The 12,203-nt window shown below is 51.5% G+C and overlaps 1 protein-coding gene across 2 annotated transcripts; it reads left to right on the forward strand.

Moving 5' to 3' along the window:
- The first annotated feature begins 3,573 nt into the window (after positions 1 to 3,573).
- Positions 3,574 to 12,203, forward strand: HSH2D (hematopoietic SH2 domain containing). Of its 2 annotated transcripts, none has more exons than XM_059063118.2 (6): positions 3,574 to 3,667; positions 5,547 to 5,694; positions 7,438 to 7,527; positions 8,510 to 8,675; positions 9,207 to 9,341; positions 11,508 to 12,203. In XM_059063118.2, the coding sequence occupies exons 2-6, from the start codon at positions 5,570 to 5,572 to the stop codon at positions 12,069 to 12,071; spliced, it is 1,080 nt and encodes a 359-aa protein (XP_058919101.1). In that variant the 5' UTR covers positions 3,574 to 3,667; positions 5,547 to 5,569; the 3' UTR covers positions 12,072 to 12,203. The 2 variants fall into 2 exon arrangements, with proteins under 2 accessions (XP_058919101.1, XP_058919100.1); XM_059063117.2 differs by having other exon boundaries at positions 11,502 to 12,202.

The raw sequence follows: 12,203 nt of genomic DNA on the forward strand, positions 1-12,203 counted from the left end.
CGGATTTTTATGTCCACATCCTCTGTGTAGGTACACAGATGTGGCCAGATGTTGGGTTCACAGGATGCCTGCTATTTAAAACAGCCCAGGTCAGCAGGGGCCTCAGGTCTGGACAAGATCAAGGTAGAGGTGGCAGGTTACCCCAAGCTGGAGGAAAAGGTCACCCCAAGCTCTGAGGAGGTGACACCATTATCAAAAGACAGGAGAATAAGCTTCCCAACCTGCCCCCTTCCCCAAACACGCAGCACAGGAAAACGAGGAGGTGTCCCTCCCCGCAGCACCACTTCGTACACCACACCCCCTGCTTAACCCACTCGGTCCACATCAGTCCCTGTCATGCCACCAAGTTTCTCGTCTTGGTCCCTACTGCACCCGTTTTGCCAAGTTGAGCGCCCCACTCTGAGCCCCCCCTCACCTCTCGGGAAGTCTCCTCCCCATGATACTGCTTCAGACCCACGGCACAACCAGGGACTGAGCCTCAGTTGGGCATGACCATAGTTCCCCCCCCCTCATAGGATGGCTGTGAAGATCCCGTGAGAGGGCACATCCCAAGCTAACTGCTATCACATTGTGTCATATCTATTATTAGCATCATTATTTGTCTTGTGCCCAAAGAGAAAAGCTCACCTCTGTTTTTACACCTTGTCTCTAATGGGGTACAAGTCATCCAAGTAGCTTACAGCTTTGAACTGTATTTGCCCCATAATGCCCCCAAATTCCACCAGTGGCCGCCCCAACCAGGTCAGGTGGCATCCTTGAATTCCTCAGTCCGACCTTGTACCAACCTCTTGCTCAGAGAGTCATTACTATTCCTTGTGTCTAAAGACTTTGATGGGGTGGCAGGTGGGGAAGCAGCTCCTCAGCTACCATCCTCTTGTACCGAGACATATGACACATTGGCTTCTTTTCTAATAACAGCTTTATTGAGATGTAATTCACACACCATACAATTCACCCACGGAAGTGTGCAATTCAGTAGTCTTTACTATATTCACAGCATTGTGCAACCATCACCAGAGTCAATTTTAGAACATTTTTATCACCCAGTACCCATTAGCAGTCACTCCCCATCCTCCCTCAGTCCCTGGCAACCACTAATCTACTTTCTGTCTATAGATTTGCCTGTTCTGGACGTTTCGTATAAATAGAATCGCACTCTGTGTGGCCTTTTTCATCTGGCTTCTTTCACTCAGCATAAAGTTTTTGAGATCAGTCATGAGCTTCATCCCTTTTTATGGCTGCGTAGTATTCCATTGTGTGCATGGACCGTATCTTTTATGTGTTCATCCACTGATGGACGTTCGGGTTGTCTCCACCTTTTGGACACTTCGCCTATTGTCTGCTTCTCAAGTGTGTCAAGTTTGTTCCTATCCCAGGGCCTTTGCCCCTGTTGTCTCCTCTTCTGCCAGCCTCTCCTGCATGTGGAGTTCTGTGGCATCAGTCTCCCTGTGGAGTGTGAGCTCCAGCATGACATGGACAGGGCCTGTTTTGTCTTCTGCTTCATCCCCAGCATCTAACATGGTGCCCACAGTTGGGGCTCAGTCAGTTTTTGTGGAATAAATGAATAGAATGGAGGCATTGGAGAATGAGAGAACTGTGAAATTGCATAAAGCCCAGAGTTGACAGAGCCTAAGGGCTTCCCCACCCCTGACATCGAGAGCCCCAGCGTATACCTGGGCTGAGACACCACTGTGGCCACCTACCCCGAGAGCCACCCCATATGGGGGCCAGTGAATGTCCCACTCACCAGCTGGGACCTCCAGTGAGAAGCCCAGACCTGACTTTGGAAGGGTAAGGGGCTGACTTCAGAGGGGCAGGGGCCTTGGAGTCTCCCAGCCCCACCATCTCCCTGCTGATCCCCTTCTGGAATGTTCCTCTGAGGGCCATGTTCAAAGACTGTGGCCACCAAGAGATGGGGGATGATTCTGTTGAGACAGTCTCAGGGGAGGACATTAGTTTGGGAAAGACCACATCCCCTGCAGGCAGGTCAGGGTAATCAGGGTGGTGCCCTCTGTGGTTGGGCCTCAGTGGGGCAGGCTGGAGGTGAACTGAAACACCTCATGTTTTCTGGAGACTGAACTCTATGTAAATGAGATCCCCGATGGCCAGACTTTGTAAGTGACAAGGATCTCTTGGACAATTCTCATCCCCTACCCAAAGAATTGCTCTCCTCCCTGAGGTTGGGACCTGGTCCGTTGGGTGGTGGAAGGCATGGAGGAGAGGATCAGAGGGGTGAAATGAGTTGCCCAAGGCAGCCCAGCTTGTGAGATCTGGAGGCCAGATTTGCATCTACCCCAGCCAGGCACAAAAGCATCAGCTTAAGTCCCAGGGAAGAATCCTAATATTGCTCTTAACTGAGCCCCACGCTGCATGCTTGAAGGTTGTCTTGCCTGATCTCGTAGTCACGTGACTAAGGAGGGCTATCTTCATGCCCACTTCACAGATGAGGAAACTGAGGCCCAGAAGAGTTTGAGTGACTCACCCAAAGCCGCACAGTGTGTGAGTGAGAAACCAGTTTCCATGTGTCTCCTGTTTGAGCCTTACTGACCCGTAGGCTCCAGACAAGGCCAGCACTAGCACCCCCAACCCCCATCAACAACCCCAGGAGCGGGGGATGGTGATGGCATCCAGCTTGAGCCTGCAATGGGGGGGCTATCTAGACCAGCTGCACCAGGGTGATAGGTCCGCAGGGAGGCCCCCAGCTCAGCCACAAGGATCTGGGCCGTTTCTCTCTGAAAAGGGAGGAGGAAGTGGTTTTGCCTGTGTGCCTGGGACGGGTGAGGCAGCCAGCACGCATCTGGGGCTAGCTGATCTGTTAGGCAGGGGTTCCCACTCTCAGGACCCACAATGTGTGTAGGGGCCCCCAAAATGTTTTAGTGTTTTAAAATCAGGAGAAAAAAATGGATACAATAATAATGAATATATAAAATAAATCCAGCCCAGGGTACATTGGTCTTGATATCAAGGCAGTTGTAAAATATAATTTTAAATGGGTGTGTTCTTTTTTTTGTTTGTTTTCTTACAGAGGAAGTCATAATGTAGCCCTGTGGCACCCAGTGAGGCCTCAGCCTGTCCAGGCTCAGTCCTGCCTCAGGGATTTTGCTTGTGCTGTTCCCTCCCCCTAGAGCACTCTTTCTGTGCAACAACCCGGCAATCAAGTTGAGTCCTACCTGCCCCCCCAGCAAGCCCTTTCCTCCAGATCAGTTAGGCCCCCCTCTGCGGGGCTCTTGCAACTCCAGTTCCCCCTTCCTGACAGGCTGTCCACTTTGAAACAATGACATTAATCATTTCTCACTTTTCGTTTCTCACCAGGTTATAGATGCTGGGAGGGCAGGACCTATGCCTGTCTCGGGGTCACCTCTTTTGTTCCCTGAGGATCTGGCACACAATAGGTGCTCAATAAAGGCTTGTCGAGGTCTGGATGGAGCAAGGGCGTCTATCCACCTGCATGCAGCTCAGCAGCTCGGTCAGACTGCAGACAGGGTGGGGTGGGGTGGCGGTGTCCTAGGCCCCGCCCAGGGCTCAACTACTTAAGGAAACAGGAACCACTTGGGGCAATGCCCCACCCCGCTGACGTGCAATCCCTGAACGGAAACCCAAGCTCCTGCAGGTACCGGGGCACAGCCAGAGTGAGGGCCTCGGGCAACCCCCCCCAGGGTTCTCCCAGGTACGTGCCTATTTCTGTGCCCACCCTATGCTGGGTGAGACCGGGGCCCCAAGAGCCTCAGCCTCATCTCCACCCTTGAGAAGATAGCACATGGGGGCCAGGCTGGGCCAGAAGGAGGGACAGGGCTGGTGGGGTCCAGAGAGGCAGGAGGAATTTTCTGGGGGCACTGGTAGGTGACCATTGGAAAATAGAGCTGGAATTAGGGAAAGAACATTCCTGGCAGGGGCACAGCATGGGCGAAGACATGGAGAGGAGAGACATCTTGATCCGTTTTGGGTAGAGCAAGGATGTGGGGAGGAGGTGAGGGAGGCCTCAATGCCAGGGTCAGAAGTTTAAAACAGTATGACTTCAATCATCAGCCAACAGCCCTGCACCCTCCTCTGTGCCCACCCAGTGCCAGGTGATGCTGGGGACCCAGAAAAATCCAAAGGAACCTAGCCCTGGACCCAATCCTCAAGAGCTCCTAATATGGGGGAGACAGAGCCAGACAGAGACACTCCAGCTCCATGAGGCAAGGCTAGACCAGAATGGTGGGGAAGGTGAGGGACAGAGAGGGATGCCCAGGGCTTTGTCTTAGAGAAGAGGCAAGAAAGCTGCCTGGAGGAGGGATATTTTTGCTGACTCTTGAAGGATAAGTAAGAGTTCTTCCTGGTAGAAAAAAGAACAAGCTTGTAAACATTATCTCATGCTAGGTCACTACTGGATTCATGAATGTTCATTATATACATACACTGCTTACCGCTGTGCCAACTGTACCCTCTCAGGTAATTACCATCATTAGCCCCAAATTGCAGATGAAAATTCAGGCACAGAGAGGTTAAGTGACTTGCTCGAGGTCACACAGCAGCTAAGTGAGGGAGCCGGGGTTTGAACCCAGGTTGTCTGGCTCTGACTGGGCTCAACTGATTTGTCACCCTGCTTCATTTAACATTTCTTAATGGATCTATTTAATTTCACTTGCTGTAGAATTCCTTTGGGTCCTTCCCCAGAGGGTGTGCTTGGTGCCTGTCTTCTGGCAGGAGAGAGTCAATATTAACTGGGTTGATAAACACGTCCCCTCCCTGTGGAAATAGCTTGGTAACAAAGACCTTCTGAGATATTGAAAAGTTAGACCAGTGGGTGGGAGGAGAAGGGGCGAGCTGCAGTTGGGACAGAATTAAGGGTAAAAGTGAGGGGTCATGTGTGGACAACCCAGCAGTGCACAACCCTTTTGCTGGTTTTTCACTGACTTAATACTGTTTTGCAAATTGCTGCTGTTTTCTTTCTGTTTTCCAGCTCTGTTTTCTCTGTCTTGGCTCACGAAGTCCTGTGGTACCTGAGCTTAAAACTGCTGAGAATGAGTGTGAATTAACCATGCACCTGACAAGTTATAGGTGTGCCATCTGTAGCCACCACTTATGGTGACGATGGTGGCAGAAGCAACTGTTTGGGGCCACATCTCTGTAGTGTTTAATGAAAACATGGCAACCTTTTATGGCACCCACTGTGTACCTGCTGTTTCATTCATTCACTTATCATTTTGCCATCTCCACGTCCCTCCCAGGACAGTGATAGTTACTTAATATTTAAATAAACTCAGTTCTTAAATACATATATTTTTAAAAGGGACTTTCTAATACTTGTAGTAATGACATAATAAGAATAAAAGGAAAAGGAAAAATCCTTTGTGTGGGGGGGATGTTTTGGGACAAGTCGATGAATGAATGTGCATAAAGTGCCAGCACATAGTAGGTGCTCAAGAAACTCAAGGCAACTTCAATCCTGTTGCTCTGTCCAGCCTGGAGGACTTCTTAAAGGAAGAAACACCACGAGCTGCATGAATAGAGCAAAGGTGCGAGGTGGACCAGGCTTGACTCTCTTTCCTCCCTCCCATTCCCAGGTCACCCCTCACCCCTGGAAGCCATGACAGAGGCCAGAAAGCTGCCCCCACCACTGCCTCCAAGACTGGACTGGTTCGTGCAGACTCAGGTGGACCAGCTGACCTGTGGAGGGGTCCCTGAGTGGTTCCATGGTGCCATCTCGAGAGAGTAAGGACACACCCACACCTTCCACCCTGCCCTTCACCCTCTTCCCTTGTCTTTCCCGACTCTAGGCAGGTTTTTACTGCAGAATTCTGGGCTTAGCTCAGCTAAGTGTGTTAAGAGGGTGGGTAAAAAGAGCTCTGGAGTCCCAGACTTGAATCCTGCCTCCTCCATGGACTCACTATGTGACCTTGAGCAAGTTACGGGTCCTCAGCTTTCTCTATACGTGGCCACCAGACCAGTACTGCCAGGGACCTGACAGGCCCCCACCCCCCACCTCACCCAGGTGGGGATGCAACCTCACCAGTCAATGGTGGCGGAATGAAGCCTCAGAACCTTTCTTAACACAGTGCCCCCAACAGCTGCTCTCAGTCCATCAGGGATTTAACCAACATGCACTTCCTACATCAGACTGAGCTCTGAGGACATGAACAAATCCACCTAGTCACCCCTAGGGGCTGGCTCTAAATAAATGGCGAAAAGAACATTTATTGCCACATTCTACGTGCAGAAAGTTGAGGAAACTGTTTAAAGTTTTTAAAGCCACAGAGAGGAGGAATTGGGCATGGTTTCTGAGTTCTGGGGTGCACCGAAAGAAATACAATGTGAGCCACACATTACAAGTTTAAATCTGTTTAGTAGCTTTGTTAAAAGAAGTGAAAAGAAACAGGTGGAATTAATTTTTATCATATTTTTTAGTTAACCCAGTATATCCAGGATATTCTCATTTCAACATGTAATCGGCACTAAGTCCTCAAAATCCAGCATGTATTATATGCTAAAAGCATGTCTCAATTCCTACTAGTCACATTTCAAGGGCTCGGCAGCCACACGTGGCCAGTGGCCTCTGTAGTAGACAGCTCGGGTCCAAAACCCCCATTCTGTCTCCTAGAAGGCCACATTACTCTTTGTGAACCCGGGATAATAGTAACAATAATACGCTAAGTCCCCTACACACGAACGAGTTCCGTTCTGATAGCGTGTTCGGAAGTCCAGTTTGTTCATAAGTCCAACAAAGTTAGCCTAGGTACCCAGCCAGCACAACTGACTATATATTGAGTTGGCCAAAAAGTACGTTCGGGTTTTTCCATAAGATCTTACGGGAAACCTGAACGAACTTTTTGGCCAGCCCAACAGTACTGTGCTGTAAGAGGTTTATAGTACGTTCGCATCTTTGAAAGTTCGCCATCTTGGAGGTTCATATGTAGGGGAGTTACTGTAGTGAGCATCTCTGTGGGTTCTTACCAGCTGGCAGTTCCCACACTCACGCTGCCTGCACGTCATCTGTCCTCAAGTGGGCCCTGAGAGTAAGAGTTTACTTTCGCCTTAAGGAAGCTGAAGGTCAGAAAGGGACTGACCCTCACCAGGGGTCACACAGCTAATGAAAAGCAGTGCTGGATTTTAAAATCAAATGCATCTAAGAGCAGCTCCTGCTTTATTACCTGTGACACCTTGATCTACCCAAAGGTGCCTCTGGGGGGTGCCTTCCAGGCATTGGGAAGAAGAGCGGGGGCTCTGAGAGATGGTCAAGGTCATCAGAGGCTTCCTGCCAACTCTGGGAGAACACCCCTGTCCCTGAATATCCCAAGGTCTGAAATAACCAAGAAAAGAAGGGGTTTTAGGCTGTTGGTTAGAAAACAGAAAAGTACAGGCCTCCCTGGCTCAGGGGGCACCAGTACGGGAATGACTGGAATACCGGACGTCTGGCCAGTATGCTTAGCCATCTCTCTCCTGTATTTGCCCTTCCAGGGATGCCGAGAACTTGCTGGAGTCACAGCCACTGGGATCCTTCCTCATCAGGGTCAGTCACAGCCACGTGGGCTACACGCTCTCTTACAGGTAAGGCCTGGGCTAGGGGCCAGGGCAGGGACAGGAGGGCTCTGGGGCTTCCTCGGAGGAGCAAGTGGTGCTTCACACAGCAACTCCTCAGTGAGCAACCAGTGCGAGGGTCTGGCCAGATCTAACTGAAGAGTAGGCAGCTGCAGGTCTGGCTGTAACCAGCAGACTTGGGCCTGGTGGTAACTGAGACTGTGTGTCTGAGAACAGGAACTGCTGGGGACTCAAGAGTGGCAGCTGCATTTCCCCTTACTACCCCTCTCTCCCACCATTTAAATGTCAACTCCCTGACTTCACACCAGGGCAGCCCAGCTCCTTAATTTCTCGATGCCTGATCCAGCATCTCAGTTAGAGGATTCAGCAGCGCGAACTACTTTTCAAAAGGATTCCAGGCCAAAGGAATTTTTTTAAATGGACCTATTACAGAGTTACCCATAGAGGGAAAAGCTTAGGGCTTTAGTCACACAGTCCAAGGCTTGGCTCTGCCACTTAAGACGCTGTGTGATCTTGGACAAGTTACTTACCCTTTCTGTTCCTCCCTCCAAGTCCTCATCTCTAACATAAGAATGCTAAAGTTAATTCAGAGTCATGACGGGAGGATTAAATGAGACATAGTAAGCACATAGTGGGCCATTAATAAATGCATCCGTTCATTAATAATGGAGCATTTATTGAGTACCTGTACCAGTTTTTACTGTCGTCATTTCTATTGATCATTTACCCCTTGCCAGGCACGGAGCTAAGCTTTTACCTGCAGTAGCTTGTTCCATCTTCACAAGAAGTCCTGAGGTCAGCCTTAGTAGCCCCATGTTATAAAGGGGGAAACTGAGGCACAGGGAGGTCACCTGCCAAGTGTCACATGGCTAGTGAGTGGAGGAGCCTACAAGGGAATCTAGGCAGTTGGGCTGTAGCCATGATGCTGCCAGGTCAAGGGCTGGGGGGTGGGGACAGAATGTTGGGGAATGAGATGGCAGTGTCTCCGCAGAGCTCAGAACTGCTGCCGCCACTTCATGGTGAAACTTTTGGACGATGGGAGTTTCATCATCCCTGGGGAAGAGAGAGCCCATGCCTCTCTAGATGCCTTGGTCACCTTCCATCAGCAGCAGCCGTTGCGGCCACACGGGGATCTGCTGACACAGCCCAGACAGCAGGTGAGGGTTGGGACCCCCAAGGGCCATAGCTCCCTCGCAAGGGCCAAGCCCCACAGACTCTTTGGCTCCCTCGGCCCCCTCAGCCTCTGTGATTCTGTCATTCTTGTGGTCCCTGTTTCCCTTGTGGCCCCGCCCCTCCTGGTCCTTGTTCCCTGGCCCGCAGCCTGATTTTTTTTTACAGGAATTCATGTGCCAGGTATAACCTTGGCTGATCTACAGGAATAGCATATTTCCTTATGAGACTCAGTGGGTGGGGCCCAGCCCCCACAAGCTGCTGTGGGAGGGGCATATCTCCTAATAAGGATTGATGGGCGTGGCCTAGGCCCTCAGAAGGGGCTGTGAGTGTGGCATATTCCTTATAAGGCCCAGAGGGCAGGGCCTAGCCCTCAGTAGCTGCTGTGGGAGGGGCATTCTTCCTTACAAGGTTTGTGGATGGGACAACCTCTGAGCCCCCATTTCCAGGATCTGGAACCATAGCCCCATCCCTGTACCCTCCTTGGGACTAAGCTGCATGTCCCCTCTGCCCCGCAGAAGGATCCAGCAAATGTGGATTATAAGGATCTCTTCCTTTTCTCCAACGCATTGGCTGAGGAAGCCACCAGCTCTGCTCTTGGCCTCAGCAAACATCAGAATCCCTCCTCTTGTCCCATGGCCCCACTTGAGGAGGTATGTGACAGAAAACTGGCACCTTCAATCTGGAAGGTGGGAGGTGGGGCAGGGGGATGCAGGAGCAGAGGTGGCCAACAGCTGCCAGAGGAGACTTTCTAGAATGAAGATTAGATCCCGTAGCTCCAAGCTTAAAACTTTTCAGGGAGACTTCCCTGGCAGTCCAGTGGTCAAGACTGTACTTCCAATGCACGGGGCGCGGGTTTGATATCTGTTCAGGGAACAAAGATCCCACGTGCCACGTGGGGTGTGGCAAAAAAAAAAAAAACCCAAAACAAAAACAAACAAATAAAAAACTTTTCAGTGATTTCCCAAGGCACTGAGATTAAAATCCCAACTATGATCTCAGGTCCTGCTACCCATCACCAGCCCAACTTCAACCCCTCTGCCAACCCTTCTGCTGTTCTGACACATCAAGCTAACCTCAGGGCCTTTGCATGTACTGTGTGCTCTGCCCCCAGATTTCCCATGCCTGGCTTCTTTTATCACTTCTTCTTCAAGTATGTCTCTCCCCAGTCTCCAGACCTAAAGTAGCCCCTCTGCCTTTTCCATCACATCATCCTGTTTATTTGCAGCAGAGCAGTCTGTAAAATTTGGAAAGTGTTTTTTATTTATGAGTTTTCATGTTTCCTGCCTGCCTCTCCCATCAGACTGTGAGCTTTGGGAGGCCTGGGAATCTGGCTTGTTCACCACTGCTTCTCCTGTCCCTCAGAGAGGACCTGGCACATCAGTGGGTTTGCAGGTGAGGGTGGGGGAACAGGCAGGGAAGGCTTCCTGGAGTAGGTGGCATAGAGCTGGGACATTCAGGATGAGGAGGAGCCAACCACACACAGGGATGCAGGGAGGGCATTCCAGACAGAGGAAACAGCACATGCAAATGTCCTGAGACTCAGCGTGAAAAACAGAAGCACAACAGAAGCCAATGTGTGGACAGAGTGGAGTGAGCAAAAGGGAGATTGTTGGGAGGTGAGGGGCCAGAGTCGGCAGGGGTCATTCATGCAGGGTCTTGGGGCCAGGGTGAGGAGCTGGGATCTATTCCAGGTGTGCTAGGGAGCCATGAGAGAGCTTGAGCATGGTGGGATTAATGGTGTTCCCTGTGGCTGCCGGCTGCAGAAGGGGCTGTCTGGGGGTGGGAAGGAGGCAGGGACAGTATCCAGGTGGGAGAAACTAGAAAGGGAGCCCTAAAGGTGGATCTTGGAGGTGGGGGGTGAGGGGAAGAGGGTCATTGTCCTGGTTTGAGTCCCCCAGTCATCCATTATTTGGGAAGTGATCCCAGGAGGTGCCATGAGGGGAGCAGGAAAGTGGGTCAGGAGAGAGAGGGCCACCAAAGGAGGGTGCTGTAGTGAGCAGGTTACCCTGTGGACTCTGTGGAACACGCACTTCAGTTATGCCACCTTAGGGGCAAGGAGCTGTGGTACTGATCCTCCCTTCCATCAGTCATAAGTCAAGAGCTGTCTCTGGGAGGTTTTAATTCTCTGGTACCTCTGGTCTGCAAAGTGGCCAAAGAAGTCGCCAAGGCAGAGTCCCCACTGCTGGCGTTTGGGAGTGGAGCTGGGGGCACCAAAATGCTCAGGACAAAGGGATGTGGATGGGGCATTGACGACATCTGCCACAAATGACACCCAAGTCTGGGGTCTGAACAACCTAGTAGATCAGGGGTTGGCAAACTACTGCCCAAGGGCCACATCTGGCCCACTGCCTCCTTCTGTATGGCGCATGAGCTAAGCATGACTTTTATGTTTTTGAATGGCTGAAAGAAATCAAAAGAAAAATAGTATTTCATGACCCTTGGAAATCAGATGAAACCCACATTTCCGTGTCCATAAAGTATTATAGGAACACAGGCACGCTCGCTCACTGACGTATGATCTCTGGCTGCTTTGGCCCTACAACAGCAGAGGTGAGTAATGAAACACAGACTGACCTGCAAAGCTGAAAACATTTCCTCTCTGACCCCTTACAGAAAAAGTTTGCCAACCACTGAGGGAGACAGTGAAGCCCTTTACTGAGACAGGAAGGGTGGGGCGTGAGATCAGGCTTGGGGGTTCTCACTGGGACTTTCTTGGCCCCAGGACATCTGGGTGGAACCCAGATCCCAATTTCTGGGGCAGATTCAGAGCTGTGGTAGGCGGGGTAGCCCCAGGTCTCACCTGCTCTCAGTTTCAGGCCTTCACAAACCCAGTCCTGCTCCATCGGCGGAAAGAAAGGAAGCCGTTGGCAGAGCCGGACGGGGCCTCCACGGAGGAAGCTACTTCCTCCTGCCCCCCAAAAGGTCCTCTTGAGAAGGCCCACCAGAAAATCTGGAGGAATCTCAAGATGCTCCCCTGGACGGGCAAGAAGGTCCAGCAGCAGCTGAAATCCCAGCTGGTGGCTGTGAGCTCCTCATCGCTCTGGGACGCCAGGCCATTGGTGGTGACCCACGGCTCCGGAGCTGGAGCAGAGGACTCAGCCTGGAAAAATAACGTCTGCACAGACCCCTTTGTGGCCACATCCCTCACAAGCCCCTCACAGCCCCAAGCTCCAAGAAACAGAGATGAGCCCTCCAGGAGAGCCTCAAGGTTGGCCAGCTGGAGTGAGACAACCTCGAGGGTCAGGGACTTGCACCAGGCAGTAGTGAGGTCCCTGTCCTCACAGGCATCCAAACCGGAGCCAAGGGGCTTGAAAGAACCACAGGACTGTCTCCCTGAAGAGTACCGCTCACCGCCACCCTTCGCCCCTGGGTACTGCTAGGTTCGCCCTGGCTCTGGGACCCTCTCTGCCGGGGGGCCGTTCACACCTGGACCTTTTGCTCTCTGCCGTGACTCACTAGCCCTCAGGGACATGAGGAATGTAATAAAGACATTGCTTGGGTCTGGTCCTGCG

The sequence above is a fragment of the Kogia breviceps genome, chromosome 4 (genome assembly GCF_026419965.1).
Source record: "Kogia breviceps isolate mKogBre1 chromosome 4, mKogBre1 haplotype 1, whole genome shotgun sequence".
NCBI classification, from domain to species: Eukaryota; Metazoa; Chordata; class Mammalia; order Artiodactyla; family Physeteridae; genus Kogia; species Kogia breviceps.

Coding starts and splice junctions, on each gene's coding strand:
- HSH2D (XM_059063117.2), top strand. CDS start 5,570: ATGACAGAGGCCAGAAAGCTGCCCCCACCACTGCCTCCAAGACTGGAC. Junction 5,695..7,437: donor CATGGTGCCATCTCGAGAGA/GTAAGGACACAC, acceptor TTGCCCTTCCAG/GGATGCCGAGAACTTGCTGG. Junction 8,676..9,206: donor TGACACAGCCCAGACAGCAG/GTGAGGGTTGGG, acceptor TCTGCCCCGCAG/AAGGATCCAGCAAATGTGGA.